Source organism: Chelonoidis abingdonii, chromosome 14, assembly GCF_003597395.2.
Source record: "Chelonoidis abingdonii isolate Lonesome George chromosome 14, CheloAbing_2.0, whole genome shotgun sequence".
NCBI classification, from domain to species: Eukaryota; Metazoa; Chordata; order Testudines; family Testudinidae; genus Chelonoidis; species Chelonoidis abingdonii.
Genome location: NC_133782.1, coordinates 30,245,847 through 30,268,484, shown reverse-complemented (window position 1 = coordinate 30,268,484; position 22,638 = coordinate 30,245,847). Strand labels below are relative to the sequence as shown.

The window sequence follows — 22,638 nt, the reverse complement described above, 5'->3', positions numbered from 1 at the left end:
TGCCGGGCTTGTGCTGGGCGGGAGCCCGCGGGGCAGGAGCCGGGTGCAGCCCTGGTGTGCCAGGGGCCCGCGGGGCAGAGCTGAGCTGGAGCCGCCCTGGGCTGCGGCCAGCCCCGGGCCTGTAGGCGCGGGGTAAAACCAGCGTGCGGCGGCGGGCGCTGGGCTTCGCACCGAGACGAGTGCGGGCAGTTCCGCCGGACCCTCCGGCCTGGCGGGCGGAGGTGCCGGAGCCAGAGCAGAGCCCCTGGTGGGCTTGACCAGCGCTTCCTCTGGAGCGAAGGCGGTGCCGGGCTCCCGGGATGTTTTTACTTTTAACAACTGACCGCCAAAGCCAGAGGTGCTGGGGCTCGGCCCTGGCACATATTAAGCCCTGTGCTAGTTATGCACCGTTGTGCATCAGAGCAGGGCCTTCCGCCCTGTGTTTACCGAGGGGAACCCTCGCTGTAAAGCCAGACGGTGTTTTCTAAAACTGAAACCCGTTCTCTGCTCGTTACCTCAAACCCTTCCCGTCCGATCTCCATGCAGCAGGGCACTGCCAGCGTGGGGCGGGAGGAAGGGAGCGCTTTTCAGCCACACAGCTGGGCTTTACCCAGGCGAGTGAGCACTGTTACCTCTGTTAAAGAAGGAGAATCTGAGGTACAGAAGCTCTTACTTCCCCCGCAGCAGGCACGTTGCTAGCAGCGCTGCTGGGAGGGGAACTTGGGTCTGTGGCTGCAGTCCCATGCTGGAGCCACTGCCCTGGGGTGCTGCCCAAGGGCTGTCTTATGCACTGCGAGGAAGCAAAACTGCTTGAGAGTGATCTTGCTGCGACTGGTTGGAAAGGAGAGTATGCCAGAATGCTGGTGACTTCTGCCACCCCCAACCCTGCCTTTCCACCTCTCCCTAGAATGAGCCTTATCTTTGTGGGCGGGAAAAATATAATAATCATATTAGTATTTCTGCAGTGCCCACTGTGTGCTAGATCTTTTTCAAACAGGAAGGCACAGTTCACCAGCTGGGCAGATTTATGGTGTATGAACAACTAATATCCATTTGCGTCAACACCACAAATATATTTAAATGTCTAAGTTACTTAGGCGTGATATAGTTATGATTAGAGTTAGCTTCTCATTAGAAATGGGCTGTGAAATCTTCTCTAACAGCTTCAAAGCTTCAGGAAGTGGAGAGATCAATCCCCTACAGCACCCTAGAGGGTCCCTCTCCTGGAGGATTATGAGTGAGGAAAGGGTTGACATAAACTCAGGAAGGATTTTCTGAACCTTAGATGCAGTGTGGAGGAAAGCACGGACATTTGTGTCAGATGCTGGCAAACGGGCAGTGAGGTGAAAAGTCCAGGGAGGACAGGGAATGAGTCATGGGTAGAGGGGGCAGAGTTACACAGGGCTTCAAAGGTGGTAACAAGCTTGAATTTGATATAGTGAAGGGAGAGATTGAAAGATGGGGAGAGAGGATTATTATGGTGGAAACTGGGCATGAGGGGAATCGTCTTAACAGCAGTATTTTATATGGTTTGGCAGTGAGGAGGGACAAATATGGGTTTTGAGAAGGTCATTGAGGAGGCATTTGCTAGTGGAAGTAGGCTGGCTGTTAGTCACCTCCCACTCTCTCTGCATGCTATCTCTCCTATGCTACACCTCACAGGTATCTCTCTGTTGTTCTCAGATGTAATGTACTTGGTACATTTCCCAGGGCTGTCACTCTGTTTTGATACTTCCTTATAACTAAATGCAAATTACTCTGCTTGCACAGTATAAATAGGTGTACAGTTTTTCATCAGAATTGTGCATGTTGTGTCAAACATTCTCTTGGGTAAATGCCTGTGCGTCTCAACCTGTCAGTGAGGGTGCTGCTGTCCATACCAGAGCTCATATTAACCAGTCCATATAATTGACATAGGGTTAGTTTTCGATAACGACAGGAAATAGTGATGTTCTCAGGAATTACTCTCTGTGATTTGAAGCTCAGAGTGGGATAGTGGAAAAATCTGCTTCTTGAGAAAGGGGTGGGATTTCGTTTTGGAAAGAGTGGGTATGTTACACAATCTGCATGTTGTGAGGACACAGCTGGAGATGGATCTCTTGAACATTAGAAGAAATTGCCGGGTTGAAATGTAACATATTATCTCCAAATTTTGGAAGAAGGTAAAATGCTTTCACATACTTGAAGAATAGGTTGATTGCAACTGCACCATCATGTCTTGTAATCTCAGATGAACCAGTTTAGTATAAGAGTGAGTATTAGAGGGGAACTTGATGAGGGTGGTAAAGGCTGAAGTGTAGCAGGTTTGCAGCCTTCACTGAATTTGACCCTATTTTTGTTTCCTATCAAGGACCATTGAATTTTATCTTCAGATGTTAAATGTGTCTTGATCCATTTTTGTCACTTAAGGTTTGACTATTACTTTTGCAGAATTTTGGGGTGACATTGCTAAGGAATTTTACTGGAGGAGCCAACACTCTGGACCCTTTCTGAAGTACAATTTCGATGTGACAAAAGGAAAAATCTTTATTGAATGGATGAAAGGGGCTACAACCAACATCTGCTACAACCTGTTGGATAGAAATGTCAACGAAAAGAAACTTGGGGACAAAATTGCCTTTTACTGGTAATATTCTGCTTTTATTATAATGTAGAAAGTGTCTGCATGTAATCGTGGAGCAGTGGTTCTCAACCTGTGGTCTGTGTACCTCAGGGGGTCTGCAGACTATCTAAGGGTCCACAAAAGGTGACTATGAAAATAAAGTTTCAGATTCCAGAAAAGGCATTCCATTTTTCTAATCAATGAAAACAATGTGAATACCCCCCCCCTCCCCAGGTCAAAACCCAGAAGTGTTGTTACTTTAGAAGCCCACAGTTTGGCGCTCTTTCTCACACTGGATCAAATGACATGCCGAGCATGTGCAACATTTATAGTTGCATTCTGTTCAGTCAGTTTTCAGTCTAAAATATCTATGGTAGGGGTCCGTAGACCACAGGTTGAATTTCCAAAGTGGTCTGCTCCTCCATTTGAAATTTTTTAGGGGTCTGCAGATGAAAAAAGGTTGAAAATCATGGTCCTAGAGTAAAGCATATAACTGATACTAGTTTCTATTAAGGTACACGTTAAAACGTAATGACCTGAGAGGTAAATGATGGGGAGACTCCACTCTTTCTATAGTTACGATTAGCATTACCTTCCCATTAGATGCTAGCTGTGAAACCTTCTCTAACTTCTTCAAAACTCCAGGGTGTGTACCTGCAAAAACATGAAGTGGTGAGATCCCCTTCAACACGTTTTAACCTTTGCTGGCTTGTCAGAATTCCAAAATGGCCTGGCCTAGAATTGAGCATGTATTCGAGGAAGCTTGCCGTCAGCAGATGCAGATTTTCTAAATAATGTAAAATCTATGCTGAGAAGATGGTGCATTGCTAGGGGCCTTGTGGTCTAGATGAGTAAGTGCTGGGGTGGTAGGCGGCACCTCCCACGTCATAGTCCTACCTCAGTCACTGGCTGATAGCACCTACATACCCTTGTGAAGCAGGTAAATGTCACTTTACAAATGAGGAAACTGAAGGTCAGATACAAACTTCTGCAAAGTCACAAAGCAAATCAGTGTCAGAATGTGTTTGAAACCCACCTCCTAGCTCCAGTCTTGTGCTCCAGTTTGGGCAAGGCTGCAAGCTCAAGGTGAAAAAGTCTGAATTTTGTGTGGAAAGCAAAGTAATCCATGGATATGTCAGTGCAGTTGAGTCCATGTGCCTTTCGTACATTCTTGTTGAAGCATTGCGTGTTTTCCCCCAGGTAAAACACTTGATTGAGGAAAAGGCTGAAAGGTCTGAACAGTAACAGGTCTGAAAACATTTTCTATAGAGTTATTTACACCTGGAATTCCCATCCTAAACCAAAAAAGCAATTGCTAGAAAACCTGGAGATTTGGTGCTAAGGTGTGATATTGAAGAATACTCACTATGAGTGACTTCCAAAACGTAGCAGTGGGTAGACTACCGTACTCATCTTGAAGGGGTCGCGTTCTTCTGTGTCACTTGAACCAGACAGCATTTGTTTACATCACATGTTCCCATGACTCCTAGTTTTTCTTGGGTCACATACAGTCCACTGAAAAACCTGTACTTGGTTATAATATACAAAAGCTGGGTGTGCTCGTTCCACACTGCCTTTCAAAGGGACACAGGCCTCCAGATACAAAGTTATCAGACACTCAGCTCCCCCACGGACAGATATGAACCTTTTAAGCATAGAATTCTCAATTGTGGGTCTTATGTGGTAAGAACCAGTGGTAGTATGGAAGGAAGCTGTACAGCTCTGAAGTGTAGCGCTGTAGTCAGTGGTACAACCCTCTAGACTGGATGCATTTATATTAGTATATTGGACCACGTCCACACTAGGGTTTTTTTTCCCATACAGGTATACTGATCCTAGTGTGGATGTAGCTTAAACTGGCCAAAGGTGTGCTTTTACTGGTATAACTTATTTCATACACACCCTGAGCAAAACAAGCTATACTGTAAATACACAATTCTGTTAGTATAATTATGTCCTCACAAGGGGCTTCTATTGGCATAGCTGTGTCGATTGGGGAATCACACCTCTTCCTACTAACTGACATAGCTGTACTGGCAGAAGTCAATAGTGTAGACATGGCCCCAGTAGAAAGGCACTTTAAAACTGTTGTAACTATTCTTGTATGGGGAGGAGACTGGTATAAGTCACCTTTATACCAATATAACTGTATCCACACAAGAAGTTTAACCCGTGAAACATCAGTAAAAAATCACCCCACCCTAAGAAATAGTTATACTGGTAAATTTTTATTAGTATAGACAGGCCTACATATTGGTGAAAAATATCTATTCACATACATACTGAACAAATTCTGCAGTTTTTCTAAATTTAAGATGACTCTTTGAATTCCTTTTGTAAAGTCATTCAGGTAAAAGTACACACCTTACAGACTGTATGGCAGGTTGGCAATTGGGCCAGGATTTCTATGTGCATGAGCATGTTTTGTTCATTCAGGCTGGGCATTCGGAGTTCATATAAACCTGCACGTAGAGGGTTCTGACAGGCAGTCAGCAGCCTACGGTTTCAACCTTCAGTAAGGGTAAAAATTGGTGTTTGCCTGCAGTTCTTTGGATTTGATTAGACAGGCTTTGTAAGAGTGTCTGACACACTCAGTGGATGTCAGAGATGTAAGTATTGGTTCTGGACATCTTGCATAAATTTTAGTAGCACACAAGGATCATAAATTAAAATATTGTTGGAAAAATCTTTGGCTTGCTTATGAACATTCTAAAGCTGGCATGACCTGCTTGTTCTGAAGCTGGTGTTAGAATGTCTGTAGCTATAAGATGTGCATGCAGCGGTTACTCCTGGGGGGATTCTACACCAAAACATTAAAAATGCTGCACGCTATTTTAAAATTCTGCATATTTTATTTGTCAAAATAACACAATATAATCACACCAGTTTCAATTATTTTGGTAATTTATTTCAAAATACCTCTCAGCAAGTATGTTTGTAACAATACAGATGATAAAAAAGATTCAGGAAATGATTTTTGACAAATAGATTCCTCACTAAGTATGTTAATACAGAACTGTGAGGAATAATTCATTTTAACTACACTACAGAAATGTATTTCCTGCACCCTGTAGAAGCAGTATAAAGAAGTGGAGGAGTCAAGGGTAATGAAGGAGCTGAGGGAGAGGGAAGCTGGGAAGAAGCCTGGGGGTGAACCTGGAGGGTTGTTGGATGTGGGTGGAAGAAGTGTGGAACAGGGTTTTTTGGGGGGTTGTTAGGGAGTTGGGGCACTTCCCCTGTGCATTCACTAGCTGACCCCTAGCCTCTCCCATTTAGTCGGGCACATCTGCTCCTGTTCCCATATGTCTCACTGCTACCCCCTCCATTTCTGTCCCCAAGTGGCCCTGCAACCCCACTCCTATTCAGCCTCTGCCCCAGTATGTCCCCACCACTAGCTGTTCTGAATCCCAATCTATGTGACCTTCCCAGCAGCTCCATGTGCCCTGCTCTGTCTGTCCCCTCACCCCATCCTCTGCCTCCTCGCCTGGCCCTGCGGGCAGGATGCTGTGAGGAACGCGACCTCCTCCTTCCTCTCCATGGCTAGCTGCTATGGCCGGTGAGCTGGTTGCCCTCTGTTCTGGTGCCACAGCAGCACCTGGTGGTCGAAAGGTGTGTCTCCGGCAGAATGTATTTTGTGAGGAGCAAAAAAAATCTGCAGGGAAACATGGATTCTATGCACGCGCAGTGGTGCAGAATTCCCCCAGGAGTAAGTGGAACAAGGAACATAAGGCATATGTGGCTACGGACCTGAGGAGAATATGGCACAGTAGCTATGGAGTCGGCCTTTAGGAAGTCTATAAGCAGGGGTTGAGAGCATCAGAAGGAGAGCACTGTACATTGGAAACATGCACACAACTTAAAGTGCGTATACCTCCCCCAGAACTAATTATAACTATTCCCTCCACCCCCACATTAGTGAAAAGCACTCGGCCATCTCCGGAATACAAATGTTGGGAGTTTAGATCCAAGTATTTTTGAGCTGTGACAGGTCAAAAAGACTCTGAGAAACTCTTCTGAAAGTCTAGAGAGCCCTTCTAGGGCAGGAGTTCCCAAAGTGTGGGCCACGGCCAAAAGGTGGGCTGCAACACAGTCCTGCATGGTCCACCATGGGCAGAGTTGCGGTGCATGGTGGGGCATTGCCCCCCAAACTATATGTTGGTGGAGTGGTGGCCCCTGCCCAGGGCCAGAGGAGCCCAGCGCCCCTGGAGGGCGAAATGTAGGTGGAGAGTCAATAGAAGGGGCCGGCTCTGAGAAGTGGTGGCTCCCATGGTGGCTGAAGGAGGCAGGAGGGTTCGTGGCCAGCCCCACTCCCAAGCTGCCTTACCCAATGTGTGGCTGTCAGCCCCCCGGAGAATCAGCCCCACAGTCTCCATAGGGATTGAGGGTTAGTGGTGGATGATTGGGACCATCAAGGTAACAGCCGGGCCCGACCCGAGCGCCTACCTCTGGTCAGCACTGGCAGCCCCCAAGCCCTTCCTGGGCAGAGGGTGTCTGTGAGGTGCACCAGGGTGCTGGGTGGGTGACTGAGGTGTAGGGCTGCCAGATGACCAGCTCAAGGCACTCAACACGCTGTTGAGGTGGAGGGTTTCGGTGGGAACTGGCTGTGGCACCTGCCTGCCCCTCTTGTCCTCTTGCTGACCCCAGTCCCTGCTGAGACAAGGGGCCATGCATGCCCCGGAGTGCTCCTCTCCCTGACCGGGGGATGCATATTAATAGTGGGCCACGGTGCCTATTGTAGCTCCACAGGTGGGCCTCAGGGAAAAAAGCTTGGGAACCTCTGTTCTAGGGAATCCCTAGATCGGGAAATACCTTGACTAATTTCTGTCAAACTTGCCATCAATCTCCTGTCTTGGGAGGGCTCTTGTCAGGCTAATTTGCAGGCAGGTGGTTAAATTTTGGCAAAGTTAGTTGGGAGAGAATTCAAGATTATGATGGAATATAGCTCACCGATTATGGGAGAATAACTGGCTCCAGAACATGGTGCAGATAAATATGCTACACCTCTACCCCGGTATAACATGACCCTATATAACATGAATTTGGATATAACATGGTAAAGCAGTGCTCCGGTGGGGTGGGGCTATGCATTCCGGTGGATCAACGCAAGTTCGATATAACTCGGTTTCACCTATAACACGGTAAGATTTTTTGGCTCTCGAGGACAGAGTTATATCGAGGTAGAGGTGTATGTGGTTTTTGTCCTTTCTGGAGAAGAGCAATTGGCAATGATGATGTGTAATGTAGGGTCTGGTAATAAACACATGGGAAGGGAATGCCAAAAGTTAGCTCTTGGGCCTGATTTCCTTCCCACACCTGACTGAGAGTGATGTTACGCTTTAGTTGCGGTGGCATTACTCCCAGTTTACACCAGCATGAAAGAGAGGAGAATCGTGCCGTTTCGTTAGTCAAAAGTTGCTGGTGGGGTGGATAGCTCTGTTAATTGTCACTAGACATCCCAGAGGAACCATATGCAATTGACTAATGTTGAAATTTGTAATTTGTTGTAAAGTGGCCAGAGCTGCTGGAGGTGAGAATTGAAAGCCAGAGGAGAGTTGCAGGCTTGGTGGTATGTCAGGGTCGTAACCGCTGGCAGCAGTGTAACTGTTGCCCACATGGGGTTGCTTTTTCGGCACAAAGGGCAGCAGTTATCTCTCTGATCTCTTGCCGCTGCATGCGTGGTGCATATCACTTTTATTCTCTTTAAAAGGACTCTCTTTGTCAATAACGGAACTCCAGCAGGAATAGAGGGAGAAACAGCTTGAGTAAATGCAAGATGTTTTCAGTTTCTACCCCTTGCAGATCATTCCTGAGCATCTCCTGCTGCCTAGGAACATTTGAAAGTACTTTTATTTCCTGTCCCCCGCCACTTGTGAGTCCTCTTCCTGTGACTGTTATTGCTGCCATTGCCTAAAAAGCAACAGAAAACCAGGAATTGTGTCCCAAATAACTCATTTGTCTGAAATAAAAGATCTTTGTCCCATGCAGCATTGCAGTTAGTTACCTGGTGCTGAGGCGGCTTTGAGATCACAGGGTTATGTCGTCACTGCCTCAGTAGTTTGAGGTGTTAAAAATAAACAAACAAACCAGGTAAGAGGGTTAAAAGGAGAACTTGGTTACCTAATACCACCCCAACCTCTAAATCAGAAGGTAGAAATGTGGTCTTCCAGGGATTACCCACGTCTGTGTCGCTCTAGGGATGTGCATACCATCTTGAGTGCACTGGCGCACGCATACCTGGAGTGGATTAAATAATGCACCACATCTCGAAGAATAACAGTTACAGTGTAGGTAAGTAACTGGGTGTTTTTAAACCTTGGCCTGTGTGTAGGACAACCTGTAGCATGTAACTTGGCCTCTTGGAGAGAGACAGCCTGCGCATTGTACAGTTGCAGTGACAGCCATTTGGGATTTAGGGGGCCTGGGGATGTATTCAGGGAGGGGTGGGATTGGAGCTCTAGGGGTGCTGCAAATGAGGACTAAGGGGTGCAGGCAGTGCAGTTAGGGGTGCCTAGGATTGGGACAGCACTGGTATGCTGCTGGTCAAGTGGGATAGTGGCACAGCTCCGAGAGTTCTACGGCGCCTGCGGGCTCTGATCATTTTAAGAGTGTTTTGGTTACTTGCTTTCTTGAGCACTAAATATGAATCATCGTTTTTAAAAGGGGGAAGCAGAGACAGTAACACATTCTGGCAGTTTTACTGCAGCTCTGTTAAAAAAAAAAAGAAAAAGAGGATTACGATTAAGGGCTTGCCCAGTCTGAATCTGGGGTAAACATAAAATGCTGTGTTAAGAAGGAGCAAATATTAGGATGAATTGTAGAGGGAAAAGTATCTGCTTCAGCTGATAACCAGCGTGCTTGAGCATTTATTCCAAAATTATTCAAATAAATCTCTCTGAAAGGAGGAAAGCTAAGTGGGTTTAGAAATGCACTGCTGGAAAAACCAGACAGTGTCCTCTGATTGCTGCTAGGTGTTGTTAATAGGAACCAGGAGACTGGAGAGATTAGTTATTTAACACAGCCTGCCAATGTGGGACAGTAGATGACCTGGCTGTGGACATATACATGATGGCAGGACTTGGGGTTTTTCTGCACATTATAAAGTTCTACAGAATCTAAACATGAATTTAAACCAAGCGTTTTGCCCAGCTGAGGCCCACATTGACAAATTTTCAAGAGCGATTGGAACGTATTGCTGCTATCAGTTTTCAGAGTTGGCAGAATGGCCCCTGGAAACTACAAGCACGTTGCATGCTGGTGGCCATCTCCATCTGAGCAGCCTCCTGCACAGCTTAAGATGAAGTGCTGCATGCAGTCTCCATAGGCTACACCTCCATACTATAATGATGGCAGCTGTAGGTTGTATTTTCGCCATGCCTTAACGCTTTAAAGTTTCTGACCCGTAAGGCTTCCAAATGCCTTCACACCATAAATGGCTGAGGAGCTTTTGCCTTTGCTTCTGGGCAGCCTGACACATCAGGACACACCTCACACGTCAGTGTAATTTGTGTATTAACTTTGAACCCCAATTATGGTAGCAGTCTCTCTGCCGCTAGCCCAAAGCAAGCATTGGGCCAGTTTTGCTGTAACGTTGAGGGTGGATTTTCAGAAGCTTTCCATGTTGGCCTAGCCCTGCTTTCACTGTGGGCTGTTGTAATGCTCCCATTGTCTTCAGTGGGGCAGAGTTAGGCCATTGCTGGGCCCCTTTGAAAATCCCACTTTCTGTCTCACTTTGGGCAGGTGATGAATGCAGGCTCCTTGACGCTCACCCTTCAGTTTAATAACTCCCTGATTGATTTATCTTGTGCTCAACTGGTTGGCCTCTCTAAACATGGTTGTCTTGGTGCAGGCACAGCCCAGCTGACCTGATACTCATTAAGAGAAAAAAATGCCACTTGGGAATTGGAGAGGGTAACATTTGTTTACTAACAGCTGTGTTGAAATAAAGCATATTTCAGCCCACGGTTTACTGCCCATGATGTTCAAAGGAGCTCAACTGCTTTGGCCGACTGGCCAGTACCAAACCATTGTGTATAGTGCTGCTGTTTCACATACCGTGCTGTTGGTAGCCCCCTACAGTCCAGTCCTGTCAATCATTTTGGTGCTCTCCATCCTTCCAGAAATAACCAGCTAATGCACACACACTCAGAGTGGCTGGAATAAGGCTGTAAACAGTAAAATATATCAAATATATTTGAATAACCCAGACAGTTGCTGCCCTTAAAAATAAGGGTAAAAGTAGTGCTTGTGTTGTAACTAAAATGTGTTGTAGCCTAGTGGTGCAATCTGAGAGTTCCAGATTCCCGGGGATTGCTATGAAACTCAGTGCAGAAGCAGTGCCAGCTTTTTCAGTGCAAGAGTGACATTTGCTGAATCTTGCAAGAATACTTCCCTGCTTCACAGAGCTGTGGCGGGTGAACCCATTAATGGGAGCCCCAGAAGCACCAAGACAGAGCTGGATATTAAAACATGAAGCAGAGAGAAGCCTTTATGTTGTGGATGAAACTTACTCAGCATCTGGGTGGGGATGTTTTCTGCCAGGGACTCTTAATGACTGGCTGTCTTTTGAAGAGGCACAAAACAGGAAATAAGAAAAACCCTTTAAATTTGTCAGTCTGTTGAGGGATCCTGGAAGAAAACCTGGAAAAATGACTATAAATAGGCTCTGTCCAAGCAAACGACCAGACAGAGCAAAAGGTGTGAAAGAGAATCTACCGAGAATGTGCGCAACCCTGGGGAGTCTCACAACATATCTCCAGCCCCAAGTCTACCAGTGCGGAGTATCGGGATGGACATATTTATTGCCCAATATGCTTCCATAGCTCGTATGTCAAAAGGCCAATTCCCGGGTGTTCTTACTGCAAAATGCTTCTACACTATACTGAGGTCGAAGCCCTCAGTGCAGGAAACTTCCCAGAACTCAGAACTTTCCAGCCAGCCAGACTTTCCAGGTGCCCTAATATATACTGCCAGCAAAGGAAGTCCACAATCTGCCTGATCCTAGGGGCAACCACAAATGTTTGTAGAGTGTCCTGGCGAGTATATAAACACTGACTTGAGTTAAAATCTAGTGTTGACAAATTCATGGGTGTGACTTGCCCATTGAGCCTGTCCTTAAAGTAAGGGAGTGGTGGAAAATCTGTAGTGTGTAACTGAAGTCAGAAGCTGGACTGAGAGAGCTTTAGCTATGTTGGGACACTGCATTTCAGCTGATTTTGCCCTTGGTCATTCAGCGGTAATGCATATCTCGTTCTGTGGAGAGGACTCATTTCAGGTCATGCCTGCATCACAGCTGGGACTGGTCTGAGGCACTCACTCTGGGGTGCTTCAGCTCCTGGATACTGAGTAAAGCCAAACTAGTTTCAGTTTGGGAATGCTGAACTTTTTGTTCTTCAGTTTAGCAAAGGCCATTGAGATCCTGGTGAGCGTCTCTGAGTGTTGTCTCCTAGCTGGTTTATAGAATAATACATTGTTAGGATTGGAAGAGACCTCAGGAGGTCGTCTAGTCCAATCCCCTGTTCAAAGCAGGACCAACAGCAACTAAATCACCAACTGAATGGTTAGCTGAAAGGCTCTCAGCGCTAGCAGTGGCAAGATTGCATAAGAGCTCTTCCCAAGGTTTGGGGTGTGTGTGTGTGTGTGTTGGATGTGGCAAAGGTGGAGAACTGTCATTTGGTTTGGCTATTTATATCAAAGGCACAAAGGACCAGAGAAGAGATTGAAAGGAACTTGGTATTTGTTCTCTTAGTGAAGTTACAGGGTAGATCCTCCATATTCAGCTGTTTGGTATTAGGGTGCGGGAATTTATCTGATTGTAATTTAAAGCTAGTGTGATTAAATGAGATTAGCTTTTGATAGGTGTGGCTGCAGCTGAGATGGGGCTAGGCAGAGTCTCTTGGCAGCAGGGTCACACATGGTAAAATGTTTTCTCATCCTGTTGGCTTGGTCTAAAGGGAAGGGTGGCTAGGCCCAGAAAACACAGTTGCCAATGTCTGAAACTTGTTTCCAGGGGCAATTTTCCAAATCAGGTTGGGGTCTGGTGTCCATCAAACTCCCACCCACCTTAGAGTGAGATGTAGATCTAGGCCATATTAAAATATACATTTCTTAATGATCGGAGCTTCAGAATTCCAGCAGTTATTGAAGAAATGGCCTGTGACTCACCCTCAAAATGGCCTGTGTCGTAAACTCTCTGCCCCAGCCATCTCATCAGAAATGCAGTAGTCACAGAGGGGACACTTCATGACAATGCATAAACACATCAGAGCAGTAAAACCCCATTGTCAGTTTAGCAAAGTTTGTATCAGCCCAGTGATAGGAGTGATTCGTTACAATTCTCTTGCAACAGACTAATTACTAAAACCTATAAATCTGTGCTTGATGCAGTGTCTCGCTTGCCATGCCATGCCAGATGTTGTTATCCAGACAGCTGAGCTACAGGTTTTTTGGTCATTAGGAATTGTTTTTTCACTTCTGAAAGCTGAGCAAGAAGCAAAGTGTGAAATCTGCATGGCAGGTGTAGACTGCTAGAGCACAGAGAGGTGCCAGGAAGTGCTTCTGCTGTGTTCATAGCATTGATGGATGAGCATGCTGAACTTGCACATTGGTTACCTCAGTGCTTGTTGCAGTGACTTATGTGTCTATCAGATTGAAATGTTCCTGGCTGTGACACTGAGGCATATGTGAAGAGAATAGGCTGGCATCAGAATAGCGAACTTCTTGTTTTAACAGAAGGCTAAAGCAAGTAGAGGCATGGGGTGGGCTGAGATGTGACCCAAGGCATCTCAGTGTAGAAGTTAACTCCTGACCAGAACGCCTGTCCATAAAACTAATTCCAGCCTTCTTACAAAGTAGTGACCCTCCCTTGTTCACAAGTCCTGTGTGTAAGCCAGGTCACTGAACTGACATCGGCATTGAAGATCTGCAGAGCTTATCACCTGCCAAGACTTGAGGCTGAGACTTTTTCTTCTTCAAACAGTTGGTGTCTCAAACATCTAGAATGGTGCAAGGAATCCTTACGCTGCTTTGAAAGGTTAGTGGGGCCACCAACAGTAGCCAGCGAAATCCAGAGCCTGGCACTTGGCCGGTGAAGGGAGGAGAATTCCTTAGGGCCAAAACAGACCTGAGCTGCCACAGCAGGGAAGCCCAGTGCAAGAGGGCCTCTGTGCAGAACAAATCAAGGTTCCACTCCTTGTCATAGGACGCAGCCTCTCTCTCAGGCTGGGCTGATGGCAAGACGCAGTTGGGAGCCTGCATAGGAATGTTTCCTTCCATTGCTCCCCAGTGCCATGTTTGTTTTCCTTGCTCTGTGGTCAGATGTGGCTTGGGATGTTGCTGCCCTCGGATAATGAGAGTCCAGGGCCATATAGGAGAAGGACCAAAGGGAAAGGGCAGTGACTGCTCAGTTTCTTTTTCTGGTGCATGGTGCCTTTAACTAAGGGCTTGAATACACATGGAGCTATTCAGGAACTGTCATTCCTGAATAACCCCATGCATGGATGTGCTCAGGACCGGCGCTAGGGTTTCTAGGCCCTAGGCACACGGCCATTTCGCCGCCCCCGTGCTGATCCCGCGGATCCGGTGGAGCTGCCGCAGTCATTCCTGCGGAGGGTCCATTGGTCACCGGAACCGCGCGAGCAGCCGACCGTCCACAGCCATGACTGCGGCAGCTCCACCAGAGCTGCGGACCAGTGGACCCTCCGTAGGCATGATTGCGGCAGGTCAACCGGAGCCGCCTGATGCCCCCCCGGCAAAATCCCGCGCCCGGAATAATCCTGGCGCCCTAGGCGATTGCCTAGGCTACCTAAATGATAGCGCCGGCCCTGGATGTGCTTATTCTGGAATAGGTGTTTTGTTCCTGCATAATTTCACCCTACTTGCAAAGTGCATTAAACTAAAGTTACACAGGAACAAAACACTTCTTCCAGAATAAGCATGTCCATATCTAGAGCTATTCAGGAGTAGCTGGCCCTGAACAGCTCCATGTAGAGACAAACCCCAGAGGCTCACAGTAGAAGGACAGAGCTGAGTTCTCAGCTAACAATCCCCTTTTAGCAAAAGCCCCCATAGATAATGTTTACCCATGTTCACTTGCAATACTGTTCATGTGGAAACTCCCACGCACAAGGCTTAAGCAAAAAGCTCAGGTAACTACCTGTATTAGGGAAGGAGCTTCTGGTTTTGATTATTCCAGACGTGATTCTTCAAAGTCCTTTTTCATCGCATTGTTGTCATTGGCAGAGATTCAGTTCCAGGCTGCAAAGGAACATTAGTTTGAGTTGCTGTGGCAGTTCCTATTTCCTAAGTATGATTACCACCTACAATTTTTCTTATGCATCTTGTTTGGCATTCATTCTTGCTCTCTCTGTCCTGGTAGGGTGTGTACAATTTATGGCTCTTGCAAGATTTCTTTTCTGAAATTGCAATGCATTAGCAATGATATATCTCTGGAGACAGTAACTGAGTAAGAAGCCAGACTACTTAACACAATACAGTCAGAAAAATAGATTACCAATACAGTGATTAAATTTGGTGGTCCAGCTTAATTAGTGGCAGCTTAGATGAGGAAAAACATTTCTCTATTAGGAGAGACCTTAAAATAATTGTCAGAATGTGACATTGCAGCCATTTATATGGAAATAAAACTAGCTTTTTTGTTTTGCTGAATGGATACCCACATCCAGAAACTGCATTTGGTGGTATAAAAAATGTTTAGGGGTGAGCTTTAGATGTGTGGCATGGAGGGGGTTTCTGTCTTATGAAGACCAGACAGAGTGGCACATTCTTTTATGCCTTGGGATCAGTGACTGACTCTTGTAATGCGGACAGAGTCTAATGGTATCTTTGTAGCCAGTTAGTGACTTTCTCATCTGACCTGGGTGAAACACAGGCAGCTGAGTTGAACTCACATGGCAACTTTTCTGCCTCACAACTATGGCTGTGTATGTTTGTACGGCCAGCACTTTCCACACTGCTTAACCATGGTTGTATGAATGGAGTTTATTCTGGGAGAATCTGGGTAGCTATTCCATGCTGCCATTCCCTCTGGTTGAGAACCACTGCAATAGACTGCTGGTTTTCTTGCTTTTACTAGAGTGAAAACAGTCGGGCTTTCTCTAAGTCATAAAAACTGCCATACTGGGTTAGACCAGTGGTCCATCTAGCCTAGTATCCTGTCTTCTGACGCTGGCTAGTGCCAGATGCTTCTGGTAATTGGAGGTTTGGGATACCCGGAGCATGGGATTGCATCCCTGACCATTGAGACTAATTGCCATTGATGGTCCTATCCCCCATGAACATAGCTAATTCTTTTTAACCCATTTATCTTTTAGCCTTCACAACATCCCATGGCAATGAGTTCCACAGGTTGACAGTATGTTGTGTGAAGTACTACTTCCTTTTTGTTCATTTTTAAATCAGTTGCCTATTCATTTCATTTGGTGACACTCATTCTTTTGTTATGTGAAGAGGTAAATAACACTTTCTTATTCATTTTCTCCAGACCTTTTATGATTTTATAGATCTGTGTCATGTGCCCCCTTAGTTGTTTCTTTTCTAAGCCAAAAAGTCCCAGTCTTTTTAATTTCTTGTATTACGTGTGTTCCATACACCTAATCATTTTCATTTTCCCTTCTCTGTGGATCTTTTGCAATTCTAATATATCTTTTTGAAAATGAGATGACCAGAACTGCCCCACAGTATTCAAGGTGTACCATGGATTTATATAGCAGCATTATATTTTTCTGTTTATCATCTAATCCTTTCCTAATGGTTTCTAATGTTAGCTTTTTTTGACTGCTGCTGCACGTTGAGTGGATGTTTTAAGAGAACTGTCCACAATGACTCCAGGATGTCTTCCTTGAGTGGTAACAGCTAATTTAGACCCCATCATTTTGTTTGTAGAATTGGGACTATGTTTTCCAATGTGCATTACTTTACACTTAACAACATTGAATTTCATCTGCCATTTTGTTGCCCAGTCACCCAGTTTTGTGAGATCCTTTTGTAACTCTTTGCAGTTAGCTTTGAATCATAGAATCATAGATTATTAGGGTTGGAAGGGACCTCAAGAAATCATTTAGTCCAACCCCCTGCTCAAAGCAGGACCAATCCCCAAATGGCCCCCTCAGGGATTGAAATCACAACCCTGGGTTTAGCAGGCCAATGCTCAAACCACGGAGCTATCCCTCCCCCCCATCTTGAATAATTTTGTATCTTCAAATTTTCCACCTCACTGTTTTCCCATTTTTCTTAATCTAGATCATTTATTAATATGTTGAACAGAACAGGTCCTGGTACAGCTTGACGGGGGACCCTGCTGTTTATCTCTCTCCATTGTGAAAACCAACCATTTATTCCTACTCTTTGTTTCCTGTCTTTTAACCAGTTACTGATCCATGAAAGGACCTTCCCTCTTATCCCATGACTGCTTTACTTTGCTTAAGAGTCATTGGTGATGGACCTTGTCAAAGGCTTTCTGAAAGTCCAAATACATTATATCCACTGGATCCCCCTTGTCCACATGTTTATTGACTCCCTTAAAGAATTCTAATAGATTGGTGAGGTGTTATTTCCCTTTGTACAAAAGCCATGTTGACTCTTCTCCAATATACCGTGTTTGTCTGTGTGTGTGAAAATTTGGTTCTAGTTTCAACCAGTCTGCCTGGTACTGAAATTAGGGTTATCAGACTGTAATTGCCTGGATCGCCTCTGGAGCTTTTTGTAATAAATCCACATTACATTAGCTACTCTCTTCTATCCTCCAGGTACAGAGGCTGATTGAAATGATAGGTTACGTACCAGGTAGTAGTTCCTTCAGAACTCTTGGGTGAATACCGTATGGTCCAGGTGACTTATTACTGTTTAATTTATTAGTTTGTTCCAAAACCTCCTCTACTGACACCTGAATCTTGGACAGTTCCTCAGATTTGTCACTTAAAAAAATGTCTGAAGCTTCCCCTTCCTCTGAGCAGTAATTGTGAAAGGAGGGCTGAGTGTGAATGATTAGCTTGCTGATGATTCACTTACTGTTCATGTTTTGTATTTGCGAGGGCATTTTGGTGCATGAGTGGCTTTGGAGTGCAGTCATCCTGGCAACCACTTCTGGAGACCCCGGTAATTGTAAAGACCAAGAGTCTGAAAAACTGGGACATGCATAATCAGCCAGATCCTGTTCTGCAACACTTCCCTAGTACATTTTCCTGTATGAGGCACTGAAGTGAACTTAAATGCAGATGCACAGAGGTATAGCATCCTTGAAGTTGCTGAAGCAAATATCTGTACTTGCTGTTACGTCCACAGCTGTTATATGCAGGAGGACAGGTACTACTTAACTCAGTCTGCAAATAGGGTGTAAATTTAACCGTGAGAGTAATTAACCAGTGGAACAATTTACCCAGGGTTGTGGTGGATTCTATATTGTTGGCAAATTTTAAATTAAGATTGGATGTTTTTCTAAAAGAGCTGCTCTGGGAATTATTTTGGGGTAGCTCTCTGGCTTGTGTTATACTGTCCAGACTAGATGATCACAGTGGTACCTTCTGGCCTTGGAATCTATGAAAAAACACATTACCCGTCTAAAGGCCATGGCGGGCGTCTTTTCTTGCTTTAGTTAAACCGTCTCAGACTTAACATTTCTGTGCTGTTATAATTGGCCCATTGGGGAAATATTTTAGTGGCTTTGGTTTTCGGTAGACAGGTATCCTCAAAACCCCTACTATAACTGGTACCAGTTAGTCTTCTTGTTCATAAAACATGTCACGATAGCAACTGAGTGAGGCAGCAAACAGTGGAAATATTCTGGAGTTTACAAAACAAGTCAGTTTGTACCTTTCCAACTCAACCAAACCCAGAAGCTTTGTCTGGTAAGGAGTTGGCTTTGCTTAAGCCAGGGTTTCTCAAACAGGGGTTGCCGCTTGTGTTGGGAAAGCCCTTGGTGAGCTGGGCCGGTGTGTTTATCTGCCCCGTCCCCAGGTCCGTCCAATCACGGCTCCCACTGGCTGCGGATCACTGCTGTCCCTACCCAAAGAAGAAAGTTAAAAACTCCCAGAAAGAAAGAGGGTAAATGAGATTCCTGGTCCAACAAGCTCAATCCCCAAGTTACAGACCCTCTGGGCAGAGCTGATGGAAAGCCAGGGATGCAGAATTCCTGTGGAAACTGCAGAAACAATCAGTCTATAGAAGTCTGTGTTCTCACTAGGAATAGGCACATATCTGTGGGCAACCTGGTTCTGGTTTTTTGGGCTTAGAGTACTGTAACAGCCAGAGTGTCCATTGATAGCTATACTGGGGTACCCAGTCACTGGGGAGGACAGGGCTGGGCTCAGCTTCCAAGTGTGTTGGTGTTGCTAGTAGTTCAAGGAAAGCAGACATTACAACTAAATTGCTTAGGCTAACTTCTGCCTTTGATGCCATCTTTCTTAGAACACCAAGTGAGGAGAACCCTGGCCAGAGGGCAAAGCAAATAAGTCTAATTTGTTTGAGAACTAGAAACCCTCATGAAGGAATTCCTGCTCTCCACATGACTCTCCTTTCAGAGGTGGTAGTTTGTATACCTGTTGTTTCTGTACACAACTCACTGTTGCTTCCACCTGTAACTTTGCTGGTTGGCTGTAGTGAATAACACTGTGGTAGATTAAATTGTTCATGGAAGATTATTTTAAAAGCTGAGTGAACATTCAAAAGAAGAAAATATCAAGTACAGTTTGAGCTACAGAATGAGCCAATCTGTACCTTGAAGGCACGTGCAGATGTGGGTAACTTTTTCTCTTGCTACCATGGTGTTTTTCCGTGGCAAGATAAATAGGCATGAATCTCTCGTCTTCTGTCTGCATGGATTTGTGCCAGGCTTTAAGTGATTAAACTCAGTTTCTATGACTGGCTGAAAGCTCGTCTAAATTACTATTTGTCCTCATTATGAAATTAACCTTGGAGAGAAAACAGATACAGATCTCTGAGATGAAATTATTCTGGGCAGACAAGAGAACCACAAGTAAGATACTTACTAAGACAGGAATGGCATATTTACCACCATAGCTACTGCAATGTAATCCACTTAAATACTTGCTAATGTCATAGATACGCCTGCAAAATGAGCAGTGCATTTTAGAGCAAGGGGTTTCTGTTGTGTATTGGAGGAAAAGAAAATAGCTTCAGTAAATCTTCAGTGACACAGAGTAATGGACACATCAGGATTTTTGCTTAGCTTCCTCCAAATGCTTCCCTTTCCATGATTTGGATGTCTCCAGGGGATAATCTTGTAGTTGCTGGTGGCAGTTATGTCAGTATCACTTCCCTAGCACCAGCAGAATGAAAACGGCTCCATATTATAATACATATCAATTTCTTGCTGGTGCTGTCTCAAAAGTCCAGTTATGCATAATATAAAGCTGTTCTAATGACCCTCATCCTTTGCTGGGCAGGGACAAACGATGCATGGGGGAAATGGACCTGGGGAAGTGGAGAGGTGAGTAGGGGAAGGGGCTGGAGCTTGGAAAGAGAGTGAAAGAGTCCAACAGAAGGCTTTCGGAATATACATTAACACTTCAATCTTGTGCAAGTCATCTGTTTGTATACAAAAACTTTAATCCAGGAGCAGATAGTCAACACAGTCACTGATGAACAGGGCTTGAAAAATGCATATTACCCCTCCTAGTCCTAGGAATAAGCCTGCTACTCTGGGCAAAAAATTGCTTGAGCTGCTGTGTTCCTGACATTTTAACAGTTCTTGCTGCTTCTGTGTGTAGCGTATTGTCAGTTCCATGTAGGGGATGGTTTCCTGACTATAGCTTAACTACCAGGGCTGGTCAAATAGCAGAAAATAAAATTTCATAGGCTAATTTCACCAGTGCTATGCTAATCTACTTACTGAATAGTATTTGACTCATTACGGAGCTGGTGAAATGCCACAAAATGTTGGACAAATCCATCTGGTAGTATATATGAATCCTGCTCCAATAACCCACATTACTACATCTCTTGGAGTTGTCAGACCTTCTATTTTCTTTCCTTCTTTCTGCTCCCCGGGTTTTTGCCTTTCACAGAGTACAATACATCTCTTCCTGAGTTGTCTTCACCCTCTGCTTTTTTCCTTTTTCCTACCTTTTGTTGCATATTTTCCCTTTGTTTTCCCCTAATCTTTCTGACTACTTTATTTCTGTTCTAACACCAGACCTTTCCAGCCTCTCCCATTGAGGTACCCCACAGATAATGGAAACTTTACCAGACATGCAGTAGCCAGAGGACTAAACCTATTAAGCCCAGAGGTATGGGCATCTCACCAATCGGGGACATCGGAGAGAGGGCATCTCCTGACCCCTCTGCCTGTTGAGAAAGGGAAGCGTGCTGGGATTCCTCTGAGAGTGCTGTCCCTGGACCCTGCTCTGGGGACTCCTTCTCTTATGTTATTTTGTTAGTGTTTGATAAACATCAAGTTCTCTTCCTCTGTCCTTCCCAACACCCTGCCCTCCTTCTTTCCTCCAACCTCCTGGTTTCTGTGCAGGTGCTGAATCTTTGCTACCTCACACCTTCCCCAGTCTCCTGGTGGTTGCAAGGGGGGAAGAAGAGGGCTCTCCCCTCACATTTTGGGCTTCCCTTCTGAGTTCCCTTCCCCTGAGAATAGTTCCCATACCTGCCTCTTCAGTTAGGAACGTTTGTAAGCTGTTGAAGAATGAAACTGACCTGATACATGTCAACTTCAGGGCTGTCCACCTGGATCTGAAAAGCTGCATTGTTAAACTAGCAAGACTTTCTAATTTTCGCTCCTGCAGCTTGTGGAAGCTCTGGGCAGCAGCAGCGGCACTGGAGCAGTCTGTCTGCAGACTGAACATTACATTGGTTTAACCTTGGTTCATGTTTGAAGGGTTATCTTTGTAACCATAAAGGCCAGGAACTTTTGTACAGAATCTAAGCTTTTATTTTAAAGGGTTGGCACTTGCCTGGGGAAGCTTCCTACATGTTCTGGGCAAAAGGTTTTTAAATCCTCCAGGGAAATGGCTCCAAAGCATGAAGAGGACAGAAATAAAATCCTCTCTAGGAGATTCTCAACACTTGTCATTTGTTTACACAGAGCTTGATGTCTTGATTAACTTCTAACAGGATGTGCCTGCTGTTTGAAGCTAGTGAGATGGGCCACCATCCAGAAAAAGTAACACACACACAAGAGAAACCATCATTTGTGTAGTATGCAGTACTAAAGAGAGAGCCTTGATTGGCACAATCTTCTGGAACATGTGCCAAGCTGCACCTGATACTTATTGCACAGATTCCCAGGATTTGAGGAAAAATTGCAGACACTTTGGTAAATCAATCCTTTTATTTTCACTCTCCTATATAAGAACTGGCTTTTCTGTGCAGTATTCTTTCCAACCAGTGCTGATTTGGGACAATCATGTACTCAAACTCATCAGTTAAAATGTCTCTCACAGATAACTAGCTCAAGAATTTCTTCCTGTTTTTTCTTTTCTTTTGGTGTCTTCCCATGTATCTTCTATCTATTGGATGCTCTGTGTTACGCATGCCTTTTTCCTTTTCCAAGAAATGTGTCACTTGTCCAGTAGAGCTTTTTGTGAGCTGGAGAAAACAAACGAACTTTAATCACAGTTTTATAACTGCCCGGCATTGCTGCAGCAAGTTTTTCGGGTTCACTGACCTCTATTCTAATGGGATTGCTTGTCTGTCAGCTTTCCTGAGAGCCACTGTCTACCTCTACCTGCTGCAAGGCAAGGAAAGCACATGGATGATGCACAGATAAGTTGATATTCAAAGTTTAATGTGAGGCTTATGCCTAGTTAAGGACACTCTTGCAGATGCATTCCCTGCTCTTTAGCTGTTTTGGGGCGCAGCTGGTAAACTAGTTTGTCACCTGCTGAATCTAACAAGATAATATGGATAAGAAGTTAACTGTTATTGTTGACAAATATTGGCAGAGATATTAAGCCGCATGAAGCCAGTCTCTGAGAGATCAGTGTGAGACGTATATAGGGGACAGATTGTCCCACATCTGCTATGGCAGGGCTTTTACACCTTCCTCTACAGCAATTATATCAGATCTCAGTGGTTCA

At 45.1% G+C, this 22,638-nt stretch overlaps 1 protein-coding gene across 3 annotated transcripts in view; it reads left to right on the top strand.

Annotated features, from left to right (window-relative positions):
- The first annotated feature begins 2,409 nt into the window (after window positions 1–2,409).
- The window catches only part of ACSS2 (acyl-CoA synthetase short chain family member 2), a 66,562-nt gene continuing 46,333 nt past the window's right edge, over window positions 2,410–22,638 (top strand). For all 3 annotated transcript variants that reach the window (XM_032789300.2, XM_032789301.2, XM_032789299.2), the window contains exon 1: window positions 2,410–2,605. In XM_032789300.2, coding sequence (XP_032645191.1) covers window positions 2,517–2,605 — 89 coding nt within the window. In that variant the 5' untranslated portion in view covers window positions 2,410–2,516. The remainder of the gene's footprint in view (window positions 2,606–22,638) is intronic.